General features: G+C 39.7%; 1 protein-coding gene across 1 annotated transcript; it reads right to left on the bottom strand.

The window, feature by feature from the left end:
- Positions 1 to 4,952: 4,952 nt before the first annotated feature.
- CHIC1 (cysteine rich hydrophobic domain 1) lies at positions 4,953 to 24,044 on the bottom strand. The gene is made up of 6 exons (XM_074147908.1): positions 23,866 to 24,044; positions 16,710 to 16,764; positions 9,861 to 10,016; positions 7,655 to 7,711; positions 7,369 to 7,428; positions 4,953 to 6,917 (listed from the first exon to the last, which is right to left on the bottom strand). The coding sequence occupies exons 1-6, from the start codon at positions 24,030 to 24,032 to the stop codon at positions 6,867 to 6,869; spliced, it is 546 nt and encodes a 181-aa protein (XP_074004009.1). The 5' UTR covers positions 24,033 to 24,044; the 3' UTR covers positions 4,953 to 6,866.

The following is a 24,044-nucleotide window of genomic DNA, read 5'->3' as shown; positions in this document are numbered from 1 at the left end:
TGACTCTGGTAAGGTTTGAGAGTCCGGAGAGTTTCAGCTACTGGAATTAGCTCAATGTAGAGAGGGGACAAGCACAAACAGCCGTTGTGGCTCCTGTGCCGCACACCAGGAGCTCCCCGAGGGGCTGGAGGAGCCTCGCAGGGTTTCTCCAAAGAGGTTTTTGGGAGTGATTGGAGGCAAATAACGCTAAATGTGTGTGCATTTCCCAAATCCTAAGCTGTTCTGTCAATAGGATGGTATTCACAAAACGGTTGGTGAGGCTATGAAAATGTTCAGTACGTTTTGGGTGGGATTTACATGACCCGTTTGTGGCTTCGCAGCTCCTAAGTGAATTTCACATTTTGCACCCCAAATATGTAGCGCCTGATGCTTATTCTGCTGCAATCCAAAGCCATCCGGTAGTTTCTGCTTTAGAGCAGCTGTACCAGTTAATATCACCCTCTCTGAGCTTCAAAGCTCTTAACTTCATCAGTACTACATGGAAACTTACAGCAATGTGATTTTCAGCACTCCTCAACGCTGCTGAAAATTATAAAGAATCATAAAGCCAAGTTACCTTTTCCATGCACTCAACAGTGACAAAAAATACCGTATCAGAAAGTTACCTCGGTGGCACCTCCTCTCTTTGTGGTTCAAGCGTGGCTACGATCTGTTCCTCCTCGTCGTTCCCTGCTTTCCGCTACAGGCGGAAAGAAACGCTGAACCAAACGCTCACCGTAGCAATGGGAATAGGAATGAAGACAAGTCTTCCACAGGACCCCCGACGCACATTGAGACCCCTGAGCCCCCCGGTTATACACTACCGATGGCCAAATCTCGGGTCGTATTTATATATCTAAGTTCCCTGATAACACATCTATTTTCTGCAGAAAATTTAATTTACTGTTGAATGCTACTACATATTACAAGGTTTATATAGAGAATGTGAAATAAAATGTGAAATAAAAGGATAATTCTCTAAACAGATCCACTGATTACAGAAAATTCCGGGGTTTAGCCTAGATCCCAATCTGCCCTGTGCACGTTTACAAAATAAACAGGTGTAAATCAACAAAGTCCAACTAGGTTAAACTCTGCCAGATAAACTCCAGCAAGGAAACTACCGGTTCAGTCGAATGGAGAAATAATAGAAAAATCTCCATCAGATAAGGGACTCGGTAAAAGGGCTTTTAGGAAATTACAAGCAGAATTCAGGCATCAATCTTGGAACTAATCTTTTAAATGTAAAAACATTTTTGTTAACTCTGCAGATGGAATCAGTCACTGACAACAACTGTTTTACAGAGGGAGTGAGTGCACATACACAAACAGAGTTGGAGGATCAGGAGGACCACAGTAATAGGGATATTAAGAAATTCATCAGTACGAAGTGTCCGGCGATGAGTCTGGAGCGATGGGACTAGCGATGAGAGTGGCTGTTGGGAGCCTGTACAGACTAGAAATGACCGAAGAGAAGGAGTCCCAAATTTATCACAGAACGGCTCGGAATCAGAAATACAATACAGCCATTAAGGAGACAAATGTAATCCTTTAAATTTAATGGATCGCATTATTTTCAGAGGAAAGAGGGAACTATCTACATTGCAACACCTGGTGCCTTAGCCATGACCCATCATCTGGAATATCCGATTGTTTCTGCTCACCCCAATTCAATTCAAACTGGAATACATGCCAGTAGGAAGATCAGAAACAGAGAACTTTGCTTTTGAGAGGAGACTAACATTTCATTTTGTCTACCAAACGAAGACTAGATGGTTTAAGTCTCTATAAGCTTAACTAGAAAAATAAACTCAGCTGGAACGCTCCAACTGTCTGTGCTGAAGAACAGTAGTGACAGGGCACACGTACAGCACTATACATACACCCGCACAGACATTATAGTAACCTTCACTACCCAACAGTTCTCAACCTGCCTTCCAGTAGTAGAAGTTGGGGCCAAATCCCAAATATTCTTGAAATGGACCTTTGCTAGGAGTGTAGGCAATTACATCCCATAAACCCTAACAGGGGATTAACTTCATGACTCAGCCCAATTTTCCTACATTTGGCCTAAAACCACGGTAACATTCTCTAAATTTCTCAAACAATATTCAGCCACAGTCCCGTGCTCAAACAGCTCCTGCATTTGTCCAAAACGACTGAGGACACCAGCTTTCAACAAAACCACTGCACGTGCCCGTTTCAGGAATGCGGTATTTTTCCCTCAGGGATGAGCCAAGGGGTTTAATTTTAAGTCCCGCTTTGAGAGCTACAAAGCTGCCCTGGTAACACACGCGCAAAAGGCTGCAGCGTCCTGCGTTCACAACCCTCTGTACGCCAGTGATTTATGGTGCACACACACACACGGTCCACGCTCGCGCTGGGCTCCCTTTGAGCTGCAACTACAACAGGACTGGAGAAAACTCTGCTTTTAGGAGAAAAACACCACAGCTAGAGACTCCTATGAGAAGTCCCTACAACAGAGGCTCTGTAAGGCAACCAAAAAAATTACCTGGAAGACTTAAAAGTGACGATCATTCTGCAGTTTTCCTTTGTTTGGAAAGCCCTCCTAAGCTTTCCAAGCCCTCTTCTTTAAACTATACTTTAAGCCCCAACGCAAACACCCGATCCGGCTGGATCGGAAGTGTCTCCCATATGAAGAAACCCCACCACTACTGCCATTCCCTTCCCAGTTGACCAGCACCCTGCTACTGGGAGAGACGCAAAAGATAATTTTTATTTTTTTTTTTTCCCCCAAAAACACACTGCACTATTCAAAAGGTTTTCATCTTTAAATTTAATTCAAGAAAAATGTCTCAAAGTGATTAAGCACGTCTGACTTCCAGCTTCTTTTAACGGCACAAGCCAGTGCAGTAAACTGTAGAAAGCGAGCTCAGTTACAATTTTATTTTAATTAAAAAAAAAAAAAATAAAAGGAGAAAACTCTCAAGGTGTGAGGTCCTATTAAAAAAGTGGCTGTTCACTTGTAAACAGAATAAAAGTGTTAAGAACACAAAGTTTCATACAGCTTAAACAAAACCACTTTTCTTAAGCAGTACAAGAAATGGAACACCAAAAGCAGAAAACAAAAGAAACGGCAGAAGAATCACACAGCATTACTTCCTCAAATGAGAAATTATTTACATTTCTGACATTTTTATTGCTCCAATGGTAGTGTGTTGACAAGTAAATGTAGTGAACTCTCATCGTGGGACGATACTAAACATCTGGTTTTGCACATGGAGTTTTGTACCTATCAAGGAAAGCGTAAGAACTTTTTTAATTTTTCAAGACCGCACCAAATTGAGGAAAAATGTTTTCTGTTTTAAAGTCGCCCATCTCCAACTGCACCCACACTTCCTCCACTTGCCTCTGCAGGTCTTGGAACGCTTTTGTTCCCCTCCTACAGTAAGACACCTTCCCAGATGCAGGTGGGGAATCGGCAGGGAAGAGCTTTGATGCTCCGCCAATATTCTTCATACTTCAATACTCCTTAGATACAAAACTTACTAGATACAAACCCAAATATTTCCCAGGTAAAAACTAGAAATAGCGTCAACATGTTTATATGAAAAATTAAAATTTGGCAGACAGTAACTGCTCCTAAAAATCCGCTGCAAACTCACGCTGCTGATAGCTCCCGGTTCCCTCTTCTCCTTACTCTGCACAATGTTTTCTCTTCTGATGAACCACTCCAGGCACTTTCCTCACCACTTCCACTGCACTTTGCTAACATTAATCTCTGTTACATTGCTACAAATTCTTTCTCCAATTAACAAGTATTCCCCATAAATAGGTTTACCAATTGATGCTGACTTTTTATTATCAAAAAAATGAGATTTTTTTCAGTCTTGTGAGATATAATGACCTGCTGAATGGTTTTCTATTAAAGCAAAGGATAGCCCAGGCAAAAAAGAACCCGTAGGCAGAAGAGAGTGCACAGAGTTCACAGCAGTACTTACAGCTGCCTTATTTCAAGTGAGCTGTGGGACCCGTGTCTTTCAGATGCAAATATAATACTGCGTCCTGGTTTTGCATTTTAATACAAATTTATCTACTTATTAAAACATGGAGCTTACTGTAAGCGGCAGGCTTGGCTCTTGTACTCTTTAATAGTTGCTTTATGGCCACATATTTAAATGTCTATTAAGACACAAAAAGAGACTCTTTCATGGTTTGAAGACTACACAACGAACAATTACAGAGAAAGTAAAACGTATAGAATTTACATACTTAAAATGTAAACTTTAATATTCTGTGCTTAAGTCCCTGGCGGTGCCCAGGAGGGACAGAGGGGCAGATAATCTGCTGCGGGCCCACGGGAAGGGGACAGAGGAATGACGGTGGGAAAGGAAAGCCCCGATCTCGTTCTGCCTTGGCTCTGTGGTCACATCACAGCCCAGAGGGACCGGGGGGCTCCCAGAGCTCAGGGTGCTCTCTCAGCTTGGCACAGCACTTCCCAGACACGAGACAAATCAGGTGGGGAAACTGAAGTCAGCACAGGCTGAAGAGGATTTCTGATAGCAGCGAGACTGAAGAGCGCTCAGCGTTCACCGCTGGCAGCTCCTAGAGCTCTCATTTGTCTTGCCTGTTCTCTCAGTTGGAAAAGAACAGTTTGAAAATAGAGTCATACGAAGAAGAAAATAAGAACCCGCTGAGATTTCTCGGGTTTCTTACACAAAAAAAAAAAAAAAAAAAAGAAAATGACTAACAAAGTTTTGGCATAACAGTAAGAAACTTCCATTGTACTGTTAATTAAGCTCAGCTCCCTTCATTGACTCCAGAAACTGAGTTGTAAGGAAAATACACAGAAATGGGTGTGTTATTTCAGTTTTGGTTTACACCACATTTTTCTGCCATTAAGTATTTTCTCTGCTTCCAGTTAACACTCATCCTAAAGAACACAAATGGGGAGAGAAGCCTTTGCTTGGTTCTGCGACGGAAATCTGAGTTGCAAGGTGTAGCTCACGTTAAATTCAAACAACACAGGAGTTTTTTATTCACTACGTTACAAATGCAATGACAGAGTCAGTTGTCACCCATCGACCGGTCAAGAGAAACCTCTGCACTAACACAGATTTCAGCGTCTGAAGCATCGGTCTGTGATTGGAAACTACTGCAAGCGCCGGAGCCTGACACTCCTCAGCCGGACAGTAAGAATAGCACAAAATTTGGTTCCAATTAACAACTTGCATAAAACTGGCCTTCTGTAAACACCGCGTACAGGAAATCTGGCCTACTACAGTTATTCGAATGCAATGGTCTTGCAAATCCTGTCTTGTAATACAATATTGCATACTGAGAAGATACAAATACATTCAGAGGAAATCCCAAGTTACCCTGAAACTAAAAAAGCAACTCGGGACGATGTCACAAGGAGTCAAGTTGCTGCGAAGAAACGCCTGGACACTTCCCACAGTATCACAACTCACAGATACTCACTCATCTGCTGGTTTTTCTCCGATTTCTTATTTCTAGTGAGGAAAGGGAGGGAACTTGCATCAATTTTCATTTGCTTACTCTTACCCAGTGGTCTCTCTTAGGCCAGCCATTACAGGAAGTTTTTCTACAATTACTTCCCTTCCTGAGATCAGGCAAACGGGGAAGAATCCAAAAACGCCCACGAATTCCACAAGGGCACGTGTGGCTCTTCAGACTGTGCCTCAACACCAAAACACGTGCGTGGACCCTTTCAACTGATCCACTTCCTCCCATCAGCATATTTTGAAACACTATTCTGATTTAGATAAAATTTATTTCCCCTAGAAAGGATGTCGTGGCACTTCACTGTGAAGATGTTGCAGCAGGATCAACACAAAGGTGTTACCTCAGCTTTGATTTGGCCGTTTCAAATTTCTCTCCTTAGTAGAAAGTCTCCAATTAAAAAACATTTTTTTTTTTTCTTTACTTAAAACCAAAACAAAACTTGACACCCACACATTCCTAACATAAAAAGAGGCTTTAGGATATTTTGCTAACAGCAGCCGCCATCTACCCCACAAACGTAACTTTTTCAAAGGTGAACAGTATTTAAGCTTCCTATTTCAGGTGATACAAACAACACCTGAAATACTTTTTTTAAAAAAATACCAAAACAAACCCAGAAATGCTATGCATTTTTCATCCATTTACTAAACAAAGTGCAACCGAGCCCTACACATCCCATAGTATGTACAAACTCATTATGGCTTTACCATAAACCAGGCTGTGAACGGGTCTATACAAGCGGAGGGAGACTCGCAAACGTCGTGAATAAAATGCTGTCGGGCCGTTGGCAATAGAATAAGAGCTATATTACATTCTGTAAACCTTGGCATACCACACTTTACATTATGCAAAGAGTCAATATTTACAAATCCGTGGTGGGTAAAATAATTAACCCCCTCATGTGAATGATGATTTTGCAAAGTGCAGGACAAAACCAGTGCTGTTGATTGCAAGTCCTATGCAGGCAAGTTCTACTAAAATCATTACTACTAGACGCTTACCTGGACGTTTCTACTGAGGGATTATAGGATTGCGACATTTAGAATGAAGTATAGTGTGACACAGCATCAGGATGCAGGTTTGAGGACAGCAAATATAGAACTGAATAAGGCAGCATGCTCAGAACAAGTTTAAGCAGCACTGATGTTAGATCCCTAGTGGCAACTATATCAGTTATTGTCAACGTTAAAAATTCAGAGTGCAACATAGAAGCCTCGTTTAACATAAAAAAATGTGCAAATTGTTCTCTTCTTAACAAAAGAAAGTAACATAGCAAGGAAGATATTCTACTGAAGAACGTTTTTAAGTCACAGCAAAGTAGACCATCTTCTTTCCAAAACCATCTACAAGGCACTAAGGGTAGAAAATGACAGGTAACATGAAAGACCAAACGCTCTTCCTCAGTCAGGTCGAAATATGGGATATTTTGGTAAGAACTCTATTAATATTACCTGTTGAAGAAGGGAAAAAGACAAGAACAGAACACAGTAACCAAAAAGTTCAAACCTTCAGCACAGTTTCCATGCAACATTTGCTAGTACATAAGACTAAACATATCTGAGAGATTCTGTACGGAGGGAACGTTTCCCACAGTAACGAAGCAGAGATTTCAGTAATTTTGAAATATAGGGATTCTGGGCGCTTGACTTTTTTGGGGTGACTATCTCTTTTCTTCAAGCTTACACAATCTTCACAATTATACATGAGAGCGGATGGGGGAGAAGTAGGACCCCAGAAATATTTCAAATTCTGCTTTCCTAAGTGGAATGTGTCTCTCAGTTAAAACTTTATGAGATTCCAAGAGATTTTTTTGGGTAGGTGACAGTCCGGTAAGTTAAGGATTTTCTCTACAAAAATCATAGTTACGTTGAATACCAAATAAATTCCAGAAGTAATACTTACATATTCCATCATATTGCTAGTTTCGCATTTCCTTTTACTCAGCTTCCAGTGCAAACCAAGCTAAGAAAATAATTAGCAAAGGATTAATGCATAGCGCAGCATTGTTTTGATGAGTAAAGTATCAAGTATTAGCAACATCAAATTATTAGGATCTGGAACACTTCAGACACAAGTTTAAGATCAGTATAAAGTATGGAATTATAACAAGACTGTAAAATTCCTACACGCAAAAAAAACCTTACTACTCTTTAAGCTGAAAAAAACCAAGCACTCAAACTTTTCTTACCTTATGATATAGTCTGTTATTTTCCCATTCTAATAACTTCTGAATTGATCTTCTAGTCTAAAAAGTAAGTCAAAACTGTATTATAAACAGTTCAGCAGCCAGCCTCGTCCACAAGAATCATACTATTGCATTTCTGGCTTAAGATTAATTTAAAATAAGTTTGTTTTTATAAAAGTAGAACCAAGCAAAAGAGAGATTACAAATGGAAATCCTACCACTTCAACTCCCCACTCCTCAACATCAGACCTTCTTCAGAAAAAAGAAGGAAAAGGACTGCAACTTTCCCAGAATCCGTTTACTTAGTACGAGATCCTTTTGAATTTAGTATTTTTCCCTACCATAGCCAAGGCACCAAAACAGAGTCTCCCACATTCTCCTGGGCAAATACTGCACTCACTGCAGGTGATCTGCTGATAACACGTAATCTACATACATCCAATTTCCAGGTTTTGCTAATGGAATTGTTGTCTGAATCCTGAAAAAAAATCTCAGCACCACAGAACTCCAGCTCACAACCAACAGTGCCTGTATTTTCAACTCGAGGACCACATGCACTGTGGTATCCAAATGTTCTGCTCTTTCAAGAATTATGAGAGAGAAGATTTTTGGAGTTTCAGTGATTTTTTAAGGTCACAACAAGACCACTGTGGAGATCTACTCCAGTTCCTGCCTGGTATGCCACAGAATTCCACCCACCAATTTCTTTGCTAAAGCTTATAATGGTGGGTGAGCTACACCATCTCATCACCACCGTAAACTGGTGGATGAGTAGCTGGCCATGAGCTGGCAATGTACACTTGCAGCCCAGAAAGCCCCCCACATCCTGGGCTGCTTCCCCAGCAGCGTGGCTAGCAGGGCTAGGCGGGGACGGATTCTGCCCCTCTGCTCCGCTCTGGGGACACACACCCCCGTGCTGCCTCCAGCTCTGGGGCCACCAACAGCAGAAGGACGTGGACCTGTTGGAGCGGTTTTAAAACTGCGAATATTCCATCTGTGTATGTCAAGCATATTCCTCTGAGAGGGTTTATAAAGGCCGTTAAAATGAGCTAAACCAAGTCCTGTCACTTTTTAGTGATACAGGTTTCAGCGATTACCAGTTCAACAAGTTCACATATTATGTCTTTAGTGCAGTTGTTGTTTTTTTTTTTTAGCCAAAACCTCGATGCCAGTCAGTGCAGCCCATTTTCTTGGGTGAGTTGGAAAGTTTGGCAAAACACTTCTGTTTTATTTTCTCTGAAAAGCAACGCATATTCCTTGGTTTTGCTTTCAGTTTGTTTTATTAAAGATCACAAACTTGCAACATCTAGAAGTATTACTTTTTAACGAATTTTTACTTAAGATCTTTTCCTGTAATTAAATTGACAAGCGTGAAGCTTTTTTTCCCTAGTGCACCTACATACTATTTACATTTGTGGATAATTAGATTTTACAGCTACAAGTCTTACAAACTCTGCACTGCAAAGGATATCATTACACTGTACCTATTTACGTATTTCCTAAACGTTTACTGCTGTGATAAATCATTTCTACATATAAACCATCGAGGTAATTAGGATCATGTTTACCTGATACTGCTAAAGTGCTTTTCAGAATTACTACTTTGGACCCGATTACAAGAATTGTCAACTTTCTGTTGAAAACAAATAAATAAATAAATGGGAGTCTTTAAACTTCCTGAATAGAAAATAAATTTGTGTTTATTCTTAACAGAAACAGCACAGTAAAATATGTCAAATAAGTCACAGCTCAGAAATGTTATGGTAACTACTACATACAAAAAAGTGATTTTTAATTAAAAAAAAAAAAATATTCTGGGGTGGTGGGGGGTATGCGTGAAGAGGAAAAGCAATTTTCTCTCCAGTTCAGGCAGTTTGAAGGTCAGTGTCCAGCTCTGCACCCATTTAATTAAATTCTTAAACCTCAATTCCAGGATTTCTACAGGTCATCCTATACTCCATCCCATTCTTCGATCCAAGATAGGATTAGCTATTCCTAAAACTGTGAATTCAATTAGTAATTGGTATCATTTACTTCATTAACAAACCTATTGTTTTCTATTTTCTGAGGAATGGAAAACAGAATAATCTTTTGAATGCAAGCGAGACCAAAAAAGGGTTTTGAAATAGGGCTGACACCGTTAAACATTATTTAATGTTACCAGTAATCGCAAAATAAATAGAATAAGAAGAATGAAAGACGCACTTACTCTTTTGTTAAGACAGACGACGGGCCAGAGGCTGCAGCCCAGGGTGCAGCAGCAGCACAGGCAGCCACAGAGCAGCCACTTGACATTGACGGGGAGGTTCTTTCTTAAACAGGCGTTCACCCGGCTGATGCTGGTCTTGAATTCTTCTGGGGCAACCTGCAACAGAAGCGCTCAATTTCAGTGGAAAGGCAGTACAGGTGGAGTTTCTCAATAATTGCCTCTACAGGTTGAAATGTAAATGAAACATAATACCATGATACGTTATGACCCCCATCTTCTAAAACACTGCTCATGCAGTGAGCATGAAAAGCCACTTTTCTGCAACAAATTCATCAAAACTTGCATTAAAAAGCTAAACATCGCTAAGATGAACAGCCTCATCCTTGTAATAAATCAGTAAATCAGTTGTCCTGATAACATACCTGCCCCAAACAAAACCAGATGTGGGACACATCTGTGCAACCTACGCACTGGCTCCACTGACAAAAAAAAAAAGGAAGAATGACAGATATCTTTTTTCCAAGAGAATGTGGGGCAGCTTCGTAGTAAAAACACTCGTGTATTACAGAAAAAAAGGATAATATTGTCCAAATTAATCTCCTACCAATGCAAGTCTACACTGTGCCTGGGTGAAGGTGGATCTCTGCCCACAAATGAACTCCTGAAGTGGTCCCTATCGCCACGAGGCCACAACTGCACTTGTGGCAGCTTCCTAAACCAGGGGAGCCTGGAGAGACACGTTTGGGATTAAATTGAAGGCAAAGAAATGCACCTTGTACGGTGTTATGAATAAAAGCCTTGCTGTTCAAAAAGAACTTATTTAAATGAAGGAATATTCAGCAAAGCTTACACAAAATAATAATTTCTATATATTGCCACTGCAAAGTCACAGTGGAAAACCACTTTTTCTATCAGAAATAAGCTCCTTTCTCCGATAGCAGCATGTTTCTTACAAAAGCCTGAGAGCACTTACCTATCTACATACCCCAAATCCCTCATCTCTCTACAGAATCTTAACAACTTATATCTGACCAGTCAAGTACGGATTTGTGGTACTGACTCCAAGATGACATTTGTAACTGTCACACAGCCCAGCACTCGAACACACAAAGATACAGCTTCAAAAGACTTGACCATCAGGCACAACTCCTCAAAAAAATTAAAAATAAAAAAATCTTTCTAACTACTTGCCATATTGAAGAAAAAAGCTCCCTAGAATTAATCTGTACACAAAGCTGTGCAACTATGACACAGTCCTTCCAACCAGGCAGACCCAACTCTCTTCATTCGATTCCGCAAACAAGGGCGACAACAAAAGCATTAATTTAACGACAAAGACTCCTTTCACCAAAGGAGCAAAACTACGGGACAGGAAATGGAGAGGACCCGAGTCTGCTGCCTCCGCCTATTCACAAGAGCTAAATTCGTTAAAACATAGCAGGAAAGGGAGTAAATAAATACAACATCTGTTTCCTGGCCATTCAGATCCCCATGCGGTACAGAGTCAGAGGTCACTGGGGCTTGTACACAAGCCAGGCCCACAGTTAGTAATAAGAGCTTAATTTAACATTGTCATTATTTTATAGCTGGAATTAATAAGTACACAGAAAGTATTTCTTTTGCAATTATACAGGCTCCCCCAATATTAAATAGATTGCCTTATAATTCTTTTTACATATAAAAATGGAGAAAGTAAAATAAAAATTCTTTTGACAGACTTGAATATCAACATTTAAATGTATTTTACAATAACACCTTAGTTAAAAAAAAAAGAAAGACAGACAATGAAAAAAAGAAACAGAAATCCCACGTATTGGGACATTTTCAATGCACAGAAAAGAAAATAAATCACATTGTAATGTGGAAGATTAGTGTGCACTTGCAAGTATCTGACACGGAAGGGTTTACAGATCTCCCTGCCAGTGCTGGCTCGTATTTTGGATATAACAAATACCAGATGTGCATGAGTAAGACCATTTCACCTTCAATGTGGGAGAAGGTTTTGTAGTAATGAGTTGGTACAGCTTCTGCAGTCAGACAGGCTTCCAAGTAAATTGAGATTTGGTACATTAACAAATTAGCACTCTCAACTCTTAAGGAAGTTCACACATCCCTAACACTACCATATGTACAAACGGCACTTTCTCTGCTAAGTCTTTTGAAATTTGTACGTGTATGATTCTAGCTGTTTATTTGAAAGACAAAAATAAGTAGGTTTTTTTCTTGACCCCATTAGTACTTTTGCAATGAATCTCACTAAGAAAAGAGAATGTTTCCTTTACCATTAGACATAAAGTTTACTGGACCTTGACAACATCACAGCCCAGCCCCAAACTACAGCTGTACAAACCCACCGAAGACAATGGAATCGCATGGTCTGGAATTTAGTTTAACGTGAACCGTACTAACATCCAACACGAAAAGAAGTCAAACAGATTCCTAGATCCCAGCTGGCAGAAGGAATTGGGACCTAATTAAAAAAGCCCTGGGATGGTAAGATTCCCTATTTCCATGCTACTTTTAAGGGAGTCGCTGGTCACATCAGGTTAATGGTTTGATGCCGCTTTTGCAGAACAATGTCGAGCTACAGTCCCTCCCGTAGAGCACAGCACTGCAAATGGCTACACCAGAAACCAACTTCAGGTGCCACCAACAGGAAATTTCTATTTCAGAAACTTTGGTGTGATGTTTACCCTAATATAGTGTTATGAAAGCACCACTATTACCTGCTAACGCACCAAATACCTTCATGTAAAGAAGAAACGCTTAGAATTAAGAATTCTATTCTTAGAATAGAATCTCTCTCAAATAAGACAAAATTACTTACGATGGTTTCGGCTAACCCAAGCTTCTGGATATATTTCTCCCTTTAGGGAATATAATCACAAGAAATATTTCTGTAATTCAATGACAACTTCACTGTAAGAAGTGGTGACCAATACAAGCCTCATTCTGTGATAAATAGAAGCAAAACACAATTTTGTTGCCCTCAGTTTACAGCTCAGTAACAGTTAAGCACTGTTACGCAAAGAATGAAATATCTACAAATAAAATAACTATTCTGATTTAGTAACACAATGGTATCCAAATGAAACAGTCACCAAAGAATCTTGTTGATTTTCTGGCATAATTTTAAATTTCGCCTTTCTTGCAGGTACAGATATTGAAAAGTTCAGATGAAATGACGAAGGTATTTCCAACAAAGAGAGAATCAACAGCACTCCCTGTACAAAGAAAGCTCCCTAAAAAAGACAAGTTTCAGTAATTTTGGAAAGTTTCTTGGACAGTTTGTGTCTGGGTCTTGAAAAGAATGAGCTAAGTACATAGCTTCTGGCTGTGCAGTACACCTTGTAAAGAGGCATTAGCTCCTTTCGGGTCTTTGAGGGAGGGGAAAAAAAAAAAACATAAAAGGAAAGGAGGGGGCATCATAATATTTTACAACAGGATGCAAGAGAATCCACAAACACAGGAAGAGAGCAAGCAAAGCCCAGCAGGCCTGATCTCTCTCCTTCAATCAGGATGATCACAAACCCTATCAATCACATGTTGCAGGGGGATCACAATACCGAGAGCAGGGTTTATGACTTACGTTTCCCTGCACTGCACAGTCACGTCTCTATGGGACCCTTATTGTTTTAAGATCGGGGCAGGAAACTCCACTTTCTTCCTTAAGGTTCACTGCCTCCATCATTTTCTTGTCACCTGGAGCACTGTGTGCCATATATCACAAAGGGTATTTTGTTAAAAGCTTTTAAATGCTTGTTTTAAAAGAATTAATAATCCTATAGAACTCTAGCACAGAGAATTTAAATTTAGCCAGAATTTAAATTTAGGCCAAAGTCCAATCACGTTATTAAAAGTTAAATATTGCCTCTATATTAAGTGTAGTCAATTCTTTTCTTACAATATTCCATTGAAAAGAATGCACTGTTTGAAAGCCCAGCTCGGTATAAACCAGCTGAAGTTACATCGCTTCCTGCAAGATAAATATGAAGTCAATCCAGCTGAATTAGCCAGGCCGACGTCTGACCTACCTGATATTGTCCTTTCCTTTACTGTTTTATTCTCTATGTTTTATCCTCAAATACACACAGTTACCTCCCCCCAAAAAAGCAACGAACATGTCTCAATTAAATATTTAAGATGTAACTACATGCATCTTGGCTCTAGGCTAACTTACAATAACTATCCAGGCTCTGTAAAAACTGGGCAATGAGGAGATGGGGAGACGGATGAAGAAGGAGGGGGATTTCAGATTTTTCAAGAAAGTTAGCAGAATCATCATTATGTGGATAGGCAAAGCGAGGGTCAGGAAGCTTCAGTAAATTCCTAAGGCTACAGAGTGGCATAAATCCAAAGAGTTACTGCTTCTAGGAGAAAGGTGTAGCCAAATAGTTTTATCTACTTAGGGTATTTATTGTGCACTGGCTAGATTTTCATCCTGTGTTTAAAAACCTAGATCTTCATCTGTATTTATTAAAATGAAAAACACCACCACAGAGAAATCTATCAACCCCACCTAATGGTTTCATCTTCTACACTCCATTAGCAGCTGGGATGTGTTATTAATAACAATTCACAGCGGACAACAAAGCCATTAAACTTAATGTATTCAGAATGTCTGTGCTGAAGTATGACATTGCCTTATGCCAGCTGTGGACTAATGCAAGTTCACAGTAAACTTTTTAATCACAAACTGTTAATATAAACAGTCACTATGCTATTCATAAATTGCAATTTCATAAAAAGTAAAAATGTGTATTTTACAAACAGTAAAAGATCTTTAAGTGGTGTATCAATTGACTGGAATGCTTATTATTGTGAATTATTTATCAGGGTGCTTGAAGAAAACCTTCTTTCTAGAAAAAAACTGACTTTTCATTTTCAATAGGGATAAAGGTGATTGACTGCCCCAACCAGAGGAAGAAGCAGATTGTTTATTTCTTGCAAGTTGTGAAAGTATTAAAAACCAAAAAACCCACAACTGTGGTTTTTAATGTCTTCTATGGCAGCATGTGGCAGGCAGTTAGCAAAATGTGTTCACTATCTCATTTGATTAGGGTTTTCCACCCTTACAAAAGGAAACTAATTTATTTTCAAGATCATCTTACTCAGAAACCCTCTCAAATCCACACACGAGGAAAAGATACCCGGATAGCAAGGTTCTCAACACAAGCAGCGTATCTGTCTACAGTAAATCCCCACTCGTGTGATTTACATTGTCGCTAATTAGATCTATAGAACAAGGAGGGTAAATACCAAGTAGAAGAACTTCCTCTTTCCTCTCTTTGCTAAATTAAGCCCAAGCAGTCAACGGAACTTTAAATTCAACTTTTGTTCACTGTCTATTTAACAAGAGGAGGACAATGAAGTGGCAAGTGCAACAGGCATTGATGCTCGTATTAAAAAGCGTAGGTTTGGGAAGTTGGGTTTGTTTTGTTTTTCTAATGCACACAAACATATTTTAGAGAGACAGAGAGAATGAAATAATATAACCAAATTAATATTTAACATTCCCTGCTAGGTATTTTCTCTAAGCTTATTTATAACAAACTGCAACTTGACTAAGAGAACATAAGAACTGCTATTTCCAAAAAGTATTCCGTGGCTTTTCAGTGATTGGAAAGAGCTTTGCAGAAAAGAATAAACCCTAGACATGAAGGCAGTGTGATGCAAAGGGTGTTGTCACCAGCCCTCACATCACACGCTCTGCAATCAGTTAAGACTGTTCCTTTTGAGCTCTGTGAGATTCCGAAGCAAGGCCAGAGTTCCCAGGCTGTCTTTTAACGACCAAAAACTTCAAATAGCAACCTGCTCTGCAATTGTACCGCTGTCGTGAAAGCTGGATAAATTCAACACAAGTATTTTATCCATTATACTCTGGGTGAAAACGAAGGAGAAAAAACCCCAGTTGGATTTGGCAGAACCAGGAGACACCATCCAGCTGCATTTCAGTGTATTGTCAATATGACTCAACAGCTACTGCAAGAGGCTGCAGAGCCAGGGTAGCTCTATGTGTGACATTAGAGAAAGCAGTAAGAGCCAAATAAATTTTTTCCTCCCAAATTCTGGAAAAGATGTAAGAGGAATATCAAATGAAACAAAAGAAAAACACCAGAGTGAAACAGCTCAAAGAAAAAAAACAAATCAAAAAGAATTCAAGAATTAAAAGTCTAAAAAAAAATAAAATACAATTATGACAATAATTTAAAGCCATAACTAAGAATGCTGTTACAAGATTTCATTATTTAGTAACTACATATGAATATTTATTAAATTTGCATTTAGTAACATGACAGGACTCCAAGGAAAGCAAGAGACTTGTCACCACTGACTTTCAGAACTAAACTATTATTATATTTCTGAAAATATACTAAAACCCACCTAATTTATAGATGTAACACTATAATGTTTTGTTCCTTAAAGCTTCAGATGGAACTTCCAGAGAAACTCAAAGCTTGACAGACATATTAAAAACAGAGGTCTGGTATTTGAAATAATTTAATTCACACAGGAGGCAGCACAAGCTCCAGATTTCTATAAAGCAGGATTAAGTGAGTCCTGCTCTCATGTAGATTGTCTGCGCAAAACCAGTACGATGCCACGCTGAGCTGTTCCGTGTTTAGAATGTCAACAGTGATAGCAACCACCGCAAATAAAGTTTTCTTGTTTCAGAGTACACTGTAGGGACCGGCCATCAACCAGCTCGTTCACACAGGGCAGTTAATTAAACAGTCTGCAGCACAGCGCTGCCCTGCCCGGGGATTCAGGAGCAGGGACGTGTAACACAGAACCCACCGGATCCACTGCATCTTTCCAGTTAAAAGAACAGTTTAATCTCACACTTACCTTCCCTGTCAGAACAGAAGGAAATTCTGTATCAAACTTGTTGCTCAAGCCAAACCTTGAAAACAAAAGAGACAAACAAAATATATTCCACCTAACTTACTTTGTTTCCCTTAATAAAAAAATGTAATATTTTGTACTTTTTTTTTAAAAGAAAACTATTCATTTCTTTTGCCCTTACATTTACATTATTTCATGAGCTTTCAACTTAAGTTTATATAAGGTCTTGCGTTTCACTTATGAGGTCAGTTACAAGACAGAGAAATGTAGCTTGTTGCCTGACTTTAATACCTTCAAGACACTAAAAATGCAAAAATTCCTTCAGGATTGGATGGCAGCAAGGTTCAGTCTTCGCTTTCTTTACAAAAAAAAATCTCCAGCTATTAAATTTCAGTTTTACTAGACTCAATAACCCTTCTATTGCTATTTTTCTTACTCATGCAATTTATTCACATGCAACAGATAAAGCTAGTTACAAGGAACCCATTCATCATCATCTTAGAAATTTATAACCATATAGTTTTAAAAAAATTGCTTTGGGCTTGGTTAAACTGTCTCATGCAAAACACGTAAGAGCTGACACAACAGGTTTAAAACAACTACAAACTTGAAGAAAATTAAGTCTTAGGTATCACTGTGACTACTCTCCATTGAAGTGTTCCTGGATTTGAGCAAGAGGGAAGTCTTCATTCCGACCAGTGAAACCTCCAGGGAGCGAGACTTTGCTTGTAAACCTGTGTCACCAGAGCTCCAAAACTCCCAAAACAACTGAAATTTCCAACAAGCGAGTGCTGGAGACCAGCAGGACACTGACAGTGCAGGCTGACTTGACTTTTAGAAGAAGTTAACAACACCCTGATGCTAAACTTGCAATTTTTGCAAGTTTATGCAGAACATGAACTCTGATCTTCCATCCCCTCTGCCTTAATTGAAATCTTTAACCTTTGCAATTCAGTAATTTAACAAATGGCCTCTCAGCTCCATTTAAGTTTGAACAGAGCTTAACAGTAAGTTTGTAAAGTTAAACGTACTGTACATCAAGTTCACCATCAGCTCTGCTAAACTACCTCTGAGAAACCCAAAGGTTTCTGTTTGTTTTTTTTTTCAAGAAGAGGAGCACAAATACATTTGGTATCGTAATATTTACTGTAGAAACAAACCTTCCGGAGAGAGAGTATTTACTTTCAAAGCGACACCTGAAGTACTCCTTACTGCTGACTTGGACAAACACTAGTATTTCTGAAATGTTATCAGTCCCTCGTCATTATAAAATACATAGATCCTCATATGCACAGCCTAATAATTCAGATATCCGAACTTGGCAATGTAACTTGTTTAGAAGTACACAAAAATGTAAAATAAACCCTAAAAGACAGAGAAGCATAATAAAAGAACTTGTGCTGTCTTTAGAAACCCAGTAAGCTAATTAAAATGTTTGTCAACAACACTGGTGAAGGCCAATCAAGTTCTCCAATGGCTAATTTAAGTCAGAGCCGTGACTCTGTAAAGAGCAGCGTATTGGAGCACTAGTTTGTAAAACATTAAAAAAACCTTCCAAAGAGTAGATTTTAATTGAAGTGTTTCTCCAGCTCTGTCTCTTACACTATCCTAAGCACCACAACCAATCACCACCTATTTGCTTGTTTTATTTAACATATTTTCACTGGAAACTTTCTAGCAGTGAATGTGAGTGAACTGGACACCAGCACAGCACAGGCTACTGCACAGTCAAGTGAACTGGAGAGCCATGATGTTAAATTAGCGCCCCAAAACCAAACAGCAAAAGCAGGAAGATTTCAGGCAAGCACAAAGGTTACTAATATAAGAACACTTCCATAATCTGGCAAGTCAGCCTCCACATTTTGTAGCTTTTCTTTTTAGCTGAAATCTTCCAACTTTTGTTACACTATATATTTATTTCTAAGGAAGCCTGAAGGGCAATGAGATAGTCTTTTCAGTCTTTAAAAAAATCCAGAAAAGACTAATGATATGAAGCACAGGCACAAGCTTGTTTTGAGGAATACGAACTTTTCTGCGTATCAGCAACGAAACTACCTGAATTGATCACAAAGTTGTAACAATCAGAAAATATAAAAGACAATATAATAAGTGAACTACGGGAAAGCTCGGGTAATAATGCAGAATTATTTACTGAATTGTTTACCCATATAAAAGACTAATTCCACTAAATCATGCCAAAGGTGCACCTAACCCAGAACACTGACTCTTACAGTGGCCCGTAGCAGATCCCAAGGAAACAGCAAAAGAAAAAAAGTTGCAAATGCGTACTCTTCTGACCCTCAACAATTCCTAGTTCAAAAACTTCCTAAGCCATAGGTAGTGTCTTTGATCTCACTGGTCACGTAGACTCATTAGATTCCTACTGCACCACCAATTTCCATAAAGAATAAATTAGTGCTTTCTGATTGAAATCTATTAAGAATACAAGACCACAATATATTTTATTACGTTAAATTTGAAGCCTGATAATGTCATCAAACATATTTAAAACCCAAAACTTATCAGCTGCCAGAACATTCCATTCTTTTGTAACACATCCAGGAAACCTCAGTTACAGAAATGTGTCTTTTTTACACTGACACCTGCAAACGGCTAATGGAAGAGAAAAGGTTTTAACTATACTACATATATAAAAGACAGGACTATGCTACATTATAACACTATGTTTAGTCAGCATCACTGATGGCCTTTAGCACAGTTTTACTGAAGTGTCTCTTCTCTACCAGTTCTACAGACTTTCCTCATGATTATTTATCACATAGTTCAGAAACATTAAATTCCTATTGGAGGGGACTGGGGGGGGAATTCAAGAACAAAATCTAAAAAAAAAAACAAACCTATTTTTTTTAGAAATGTTAAAGCAGAATGTTATATAGTTCTATAGCTCTTCAAGCAACTTTGTAAAATTACTGAAGTATTATTAGAATATTTAATGTAAAGAAGTTAAGACCTAAAGTCTTGCTTAAGAGGTAACTTACTTCATTGGACTTTCTACACCAGGCTAATGATGTAGATAATTTGGCCTATGAAGTCTTCTAAAATTCAGTATATTTAAAAATCACTATGTAAAATAAGTTGCAGCACGTGTCCTTTAAACCATTTAAAAAAATCAGTTGGTGGCAACATATTTCTGGTCTAGTTCTCTGGCTCCTGAGTGAAAGCTGCCCAAAGTCTACCATTTAGAAATTCAGATAAAACACCCGTATACTTTGCTTGCAATTTTCTTGCTGGATGACAAATATCTCCAAAAGCGAGGCACTCTTTACTGCAGGCAACAACACCGGAATACAAGTAGGATAACCTCACTTTCTAGTTCTTCTGTCTCCCTATCCCTGTTTTAATGTATGGCATCAGACAAGTCCCATCATCTCATTTCCCCCCATTTGTGAAGTGGGCAGAATGCAACTTCGCACAGGGAGCCGTAAGACGATGTATTCCTAAATCCCTCACATTAAAGACTGAAATGAACACCCTGAATCATCAGTTGCAAACCCCACCTGCAACAGGTATGATGTTACAAAATTCTTCCTGTTAGTTTACAAAGCACAAGGAAGTGAGGTTTCCTGTACCCAGAGGAAGATTTAGAGGACACTTTCTCATATCTAGAACAGACATATTTACAGATGCTTTATCTTTTTTTTCTTTTGACTTAAATAGTGCTTCATTCTTGTTTACCCCACTACTGTATTTATAGATAGTAATCAGTCTTACTAGACTACACAAACTAAACCCATTTAGTCCACTCTCCTACAATAGACTCTCCAACCTCCTTCCAGCATCGCTCCTTTCCCCACACCGAATCCAGGCTACGTTTAACCTACCTTGAACAGACAAACTCAGATCCTACATTCTGTTCTTTCTCAGGTATCATCTAAGCTTTGTCCAGCAGTAAAGCATAAAGAAGACATTCAGCAAGAGCCCTGCACTGAAATCTCCTTGAACACTTAACATTCCTCTTCCTAGTCTAGAACCTTTTCCTACCAAGCCAAGAGAACTAACAAAGATCATCCTTACCCAAGGATACTGTTTTGGAAAACTAAGCTTTTGATAACTAGTGGAAGGCTGAGCTCGTTTGCTATTTAAAATATGTGGAAACTGCTATTTTAAATATGCGGAAGATGGAGTAGTACCAGACAATAATCAAATGTCATCTTATCACAACTGAGGGCACCTGGCTCTTCCCTGCCTTCCCCAGTTGATGACAATGTGCTTTTCATTAGCACCTGGATTGTGGGTCCCTGTGATGCTCCTATGGAAAATATAATGGAATAACAAAAGTTAACTTGTATCCAAAACTACGGGGTCTGTAAACTTAACCAGGAATCACAAGCTTAATACTAAGGGCAAAAACATGCCCTTAGTTACCTCATTAGTACCCGTCCACATGGACTTAATGATACAGAAAAATTATATCCAATAAATAAAGACTTATAACCAAGTTAGAGTTTGTTTACTGCTCTGGTTTTGAAAGTTATTGCCATTGCTTTGGGAGGCATATGACTCAGTCTTCACTAAAAATGTTTATGTTGAGATATTTGGATACAGCAACCAGAGTCACACTGACTATGAAAGAAACAGCAAACAATGAGTTTATAACTCATTAAAATGGAATTTCAGAAGCAAAGAAAAGGCATTTACTAGATCTTAGTAATTTCTCCGCTAAAATTCAAGAGCTTTTTGAAAACAATAAATATGACTGATAGCTAATTTTTTCAAAGTAAGAATCTTCTAGAGCGAAAGAGCATTGAACTAGATGAGCATAAATTTTGCTAACCGTTTTCACATACATTCTCTCTCTGCGAGTAAAATAAAACAAATACACTTTACATGATCACTCTTATCATGCACAGGGGTAAAAGGGTTAGCAAAACAGCCAGTGGAAAAAGCAAGATCCTGCTAAAAACCCTCAGAAGATTCCTGGACTTTATATTTAGTACTGTTGGATACTGCAGTAGAACTCTGTTAGGGTCAGCAGCTCACTGACAAGGTCATCAGAATAAAAACTCTCATGCAACAAACTAATGCATAGTTTGAACCTACTAACTTGGGAGATTTACTGTACATGAAAAGCTGGACCAGAAGATGAACCTGGAATTAGAGAATTATCCCTTCTCTACACACCAAAAGTATCCAAGAAGGCCAGTGTCGGATGAGGAACAGAAGGCATCTGAAACAAAAATCCAAGGAAAACAATGGCTTTTTAAAAATAACCGGTTTTCTTTTTAATAGAGTGTCTGACTTGTCAGGACAGAAATTTTTATCAGCGATGTTCCAGACAGGTTCAGAAAACAAACACAAGTTTTACTCGATGACGTATCCCACTTCAGTAACTAGAGGAGGCTGCTTCTGAAGCCAACTGATTTCAAAAGCAGCAGCATCTGTGTGATCAAAAAGTGACACAATTTCAGAGCTGACACATACTAACCAGAAACTCTTTAGGTAGCAAAATATTTCCCATTTAATAAAGAGATTAGGATTACATACTACAGTGTCTAGGGTTTATTTGCATTTTATTGATAAGATCCACTAACTTTCTATTTTTAAATCTCCTTATATTAATAAATCATGAACTGATAAAAGTTGCCTTCTACCCTTCAGGCAGGTATACTTGTTACAGGAAGAAAGCTAGGAGGAGTGGGAAGAAGAGAAAATAAGGTGGATGGGAATTCAGTTCAGGTAGTTAGAAGGGCATGTACACCAGCTCATGGTTTCCACATCACTTACAAGTATTGCTTTCTTTTGATGTAGACTTCACTAGTTGACAGGGTTCTTGGAGATGCTCCTGCCCATCCCCAAAAGATGCTGGAGCCAAGAAGGAACTTTAAGGAACATCACTAATACACAAAAAGCATCACAGCAGACAAAGCAAGAAAGCGTGTAACACTTTTTCCAGTTCAGTGCTTAAAACCAGATAACTAATAAGATGGGTATGTGGTATTCTGATAGTTTTGCCTGTGTTATATCCCTCCTTCAGTCAGGCCACATGCTATTTGGGCTCAGGACTGAAAGAAATTCCACCAACACGAGCAAGTACACTGCGGTGCAGCAGAGCAACTACCCACTGGCACCCGATTTAGACCTACATGAGGGACACGGTATCAAATCCAACATTAGTTCTCTTAGGATAAGACGGAATTTCCCCACCCAGTGTTTGTGCTGCAGATATCTAGATCACACTGCACCTATTTACAGGGAGAAATGGGCATTCTTTTGTGCAATCCACAGACTCAAAGCAACACAAGCTTGATGGATCTCTGCGACATGAGAATTTCAATACCTCCCTCCCTGCCATGCAAATCAATGTAACAACCAACAACTTGTTATGGATGTACTTTGTTATATTAATTCCTCCACTTGCAGGTCTAGGAATATTAAGAAAATCCCTACAAGTAAACATTACACATAAGGCCACACTGTTTGCTCATCTTCTGTTCCAACTGTTTAAACGAGTAGCAAACATTCTGGCTCATGTTCTGTTCTAATGACAAAAACACTTAACCTAAACCAAACTCACAACTTAGTTTGGAGCAGATGAACTCCAGCACAGCCATGTGCCTCCTCTGCAGTGCAGGGTGGGGGCTCCGCTGAGGCAGAGGAGGGTGACAGGGAATCCCTTTGAACAGGCTGCCCGTCCTCGCACCGTGTGGCCTTTACTTTTTAATCTAACAGATTGTTGTTGGGAAATAGAAGCGCGACCAGGGCTGTCAGGGATGATGAGCTGCTGCACCTGCACCAAGCAGCCAGTGGAACTTCAGTGTTTCATTCATGACTTTGGCTTGCCTGGAGCTACTGGAAAACACGAAGTTTCCTCGTTTTAAGACCTTAAAAGCAAAATTCCTCTCACAAAACAGGGGGATGGGGGGGGGAAGGAAGCAGAGCTGCAGATCGAGGTGAGGCGGGCAGCTGCCTCAGCGGGGAAAGGGAGTCTGAGGGCAAAAAAGGACGGGGCTCAGTCCTCCCGATGTCCTTACCCCCTCCCGGTGTCCCTCTCGACACCGCCAGCGGGGCCACCCTACCCCCCGGACAGCACGGTGCTGCCACCGGGCCTCCACCGCCCCCGCCCCGCCACACCGGCCTGTCACGCTGCCTCCTGCCCACCACCAGCCTCCTCCTCCCCCCCCCCCCCCCAACTCCTTACACGGTGATGTGCCCGGCGCCCCGTACCGCTACGGGATCCGGCGCATCGCGGGGCCGGGGCAGCTCCTGGCTCCGTACCACCGGTTCGGACTCCTCCTCCTCTTCTTCCTCCTCCTCCAGCTCATAGATCGTGTCGAAGTCCGCCATATTGGGGAGTAGTACGCTCATCTCAAGCCCTCC

This window comes from Numenius arquata, chromosome 5 (genome assembly GCF_964106895.1).
Source record: "Numenius arquata chromosome 5, bNumArq3.hap1.1, whole genome shotgun sequence".
Taxonomy (NCBI): Eukaryota; Metazoa; Chordata; class Aves; order Charadriiformes; family Scolopacidae; genus Numenius; species Numenius arquata.
The sequence above is the reverse complement of the archived record's forward strand: the minus strand, read 5'-3'. Positions and strand labels throughout refer to the sequence as shown.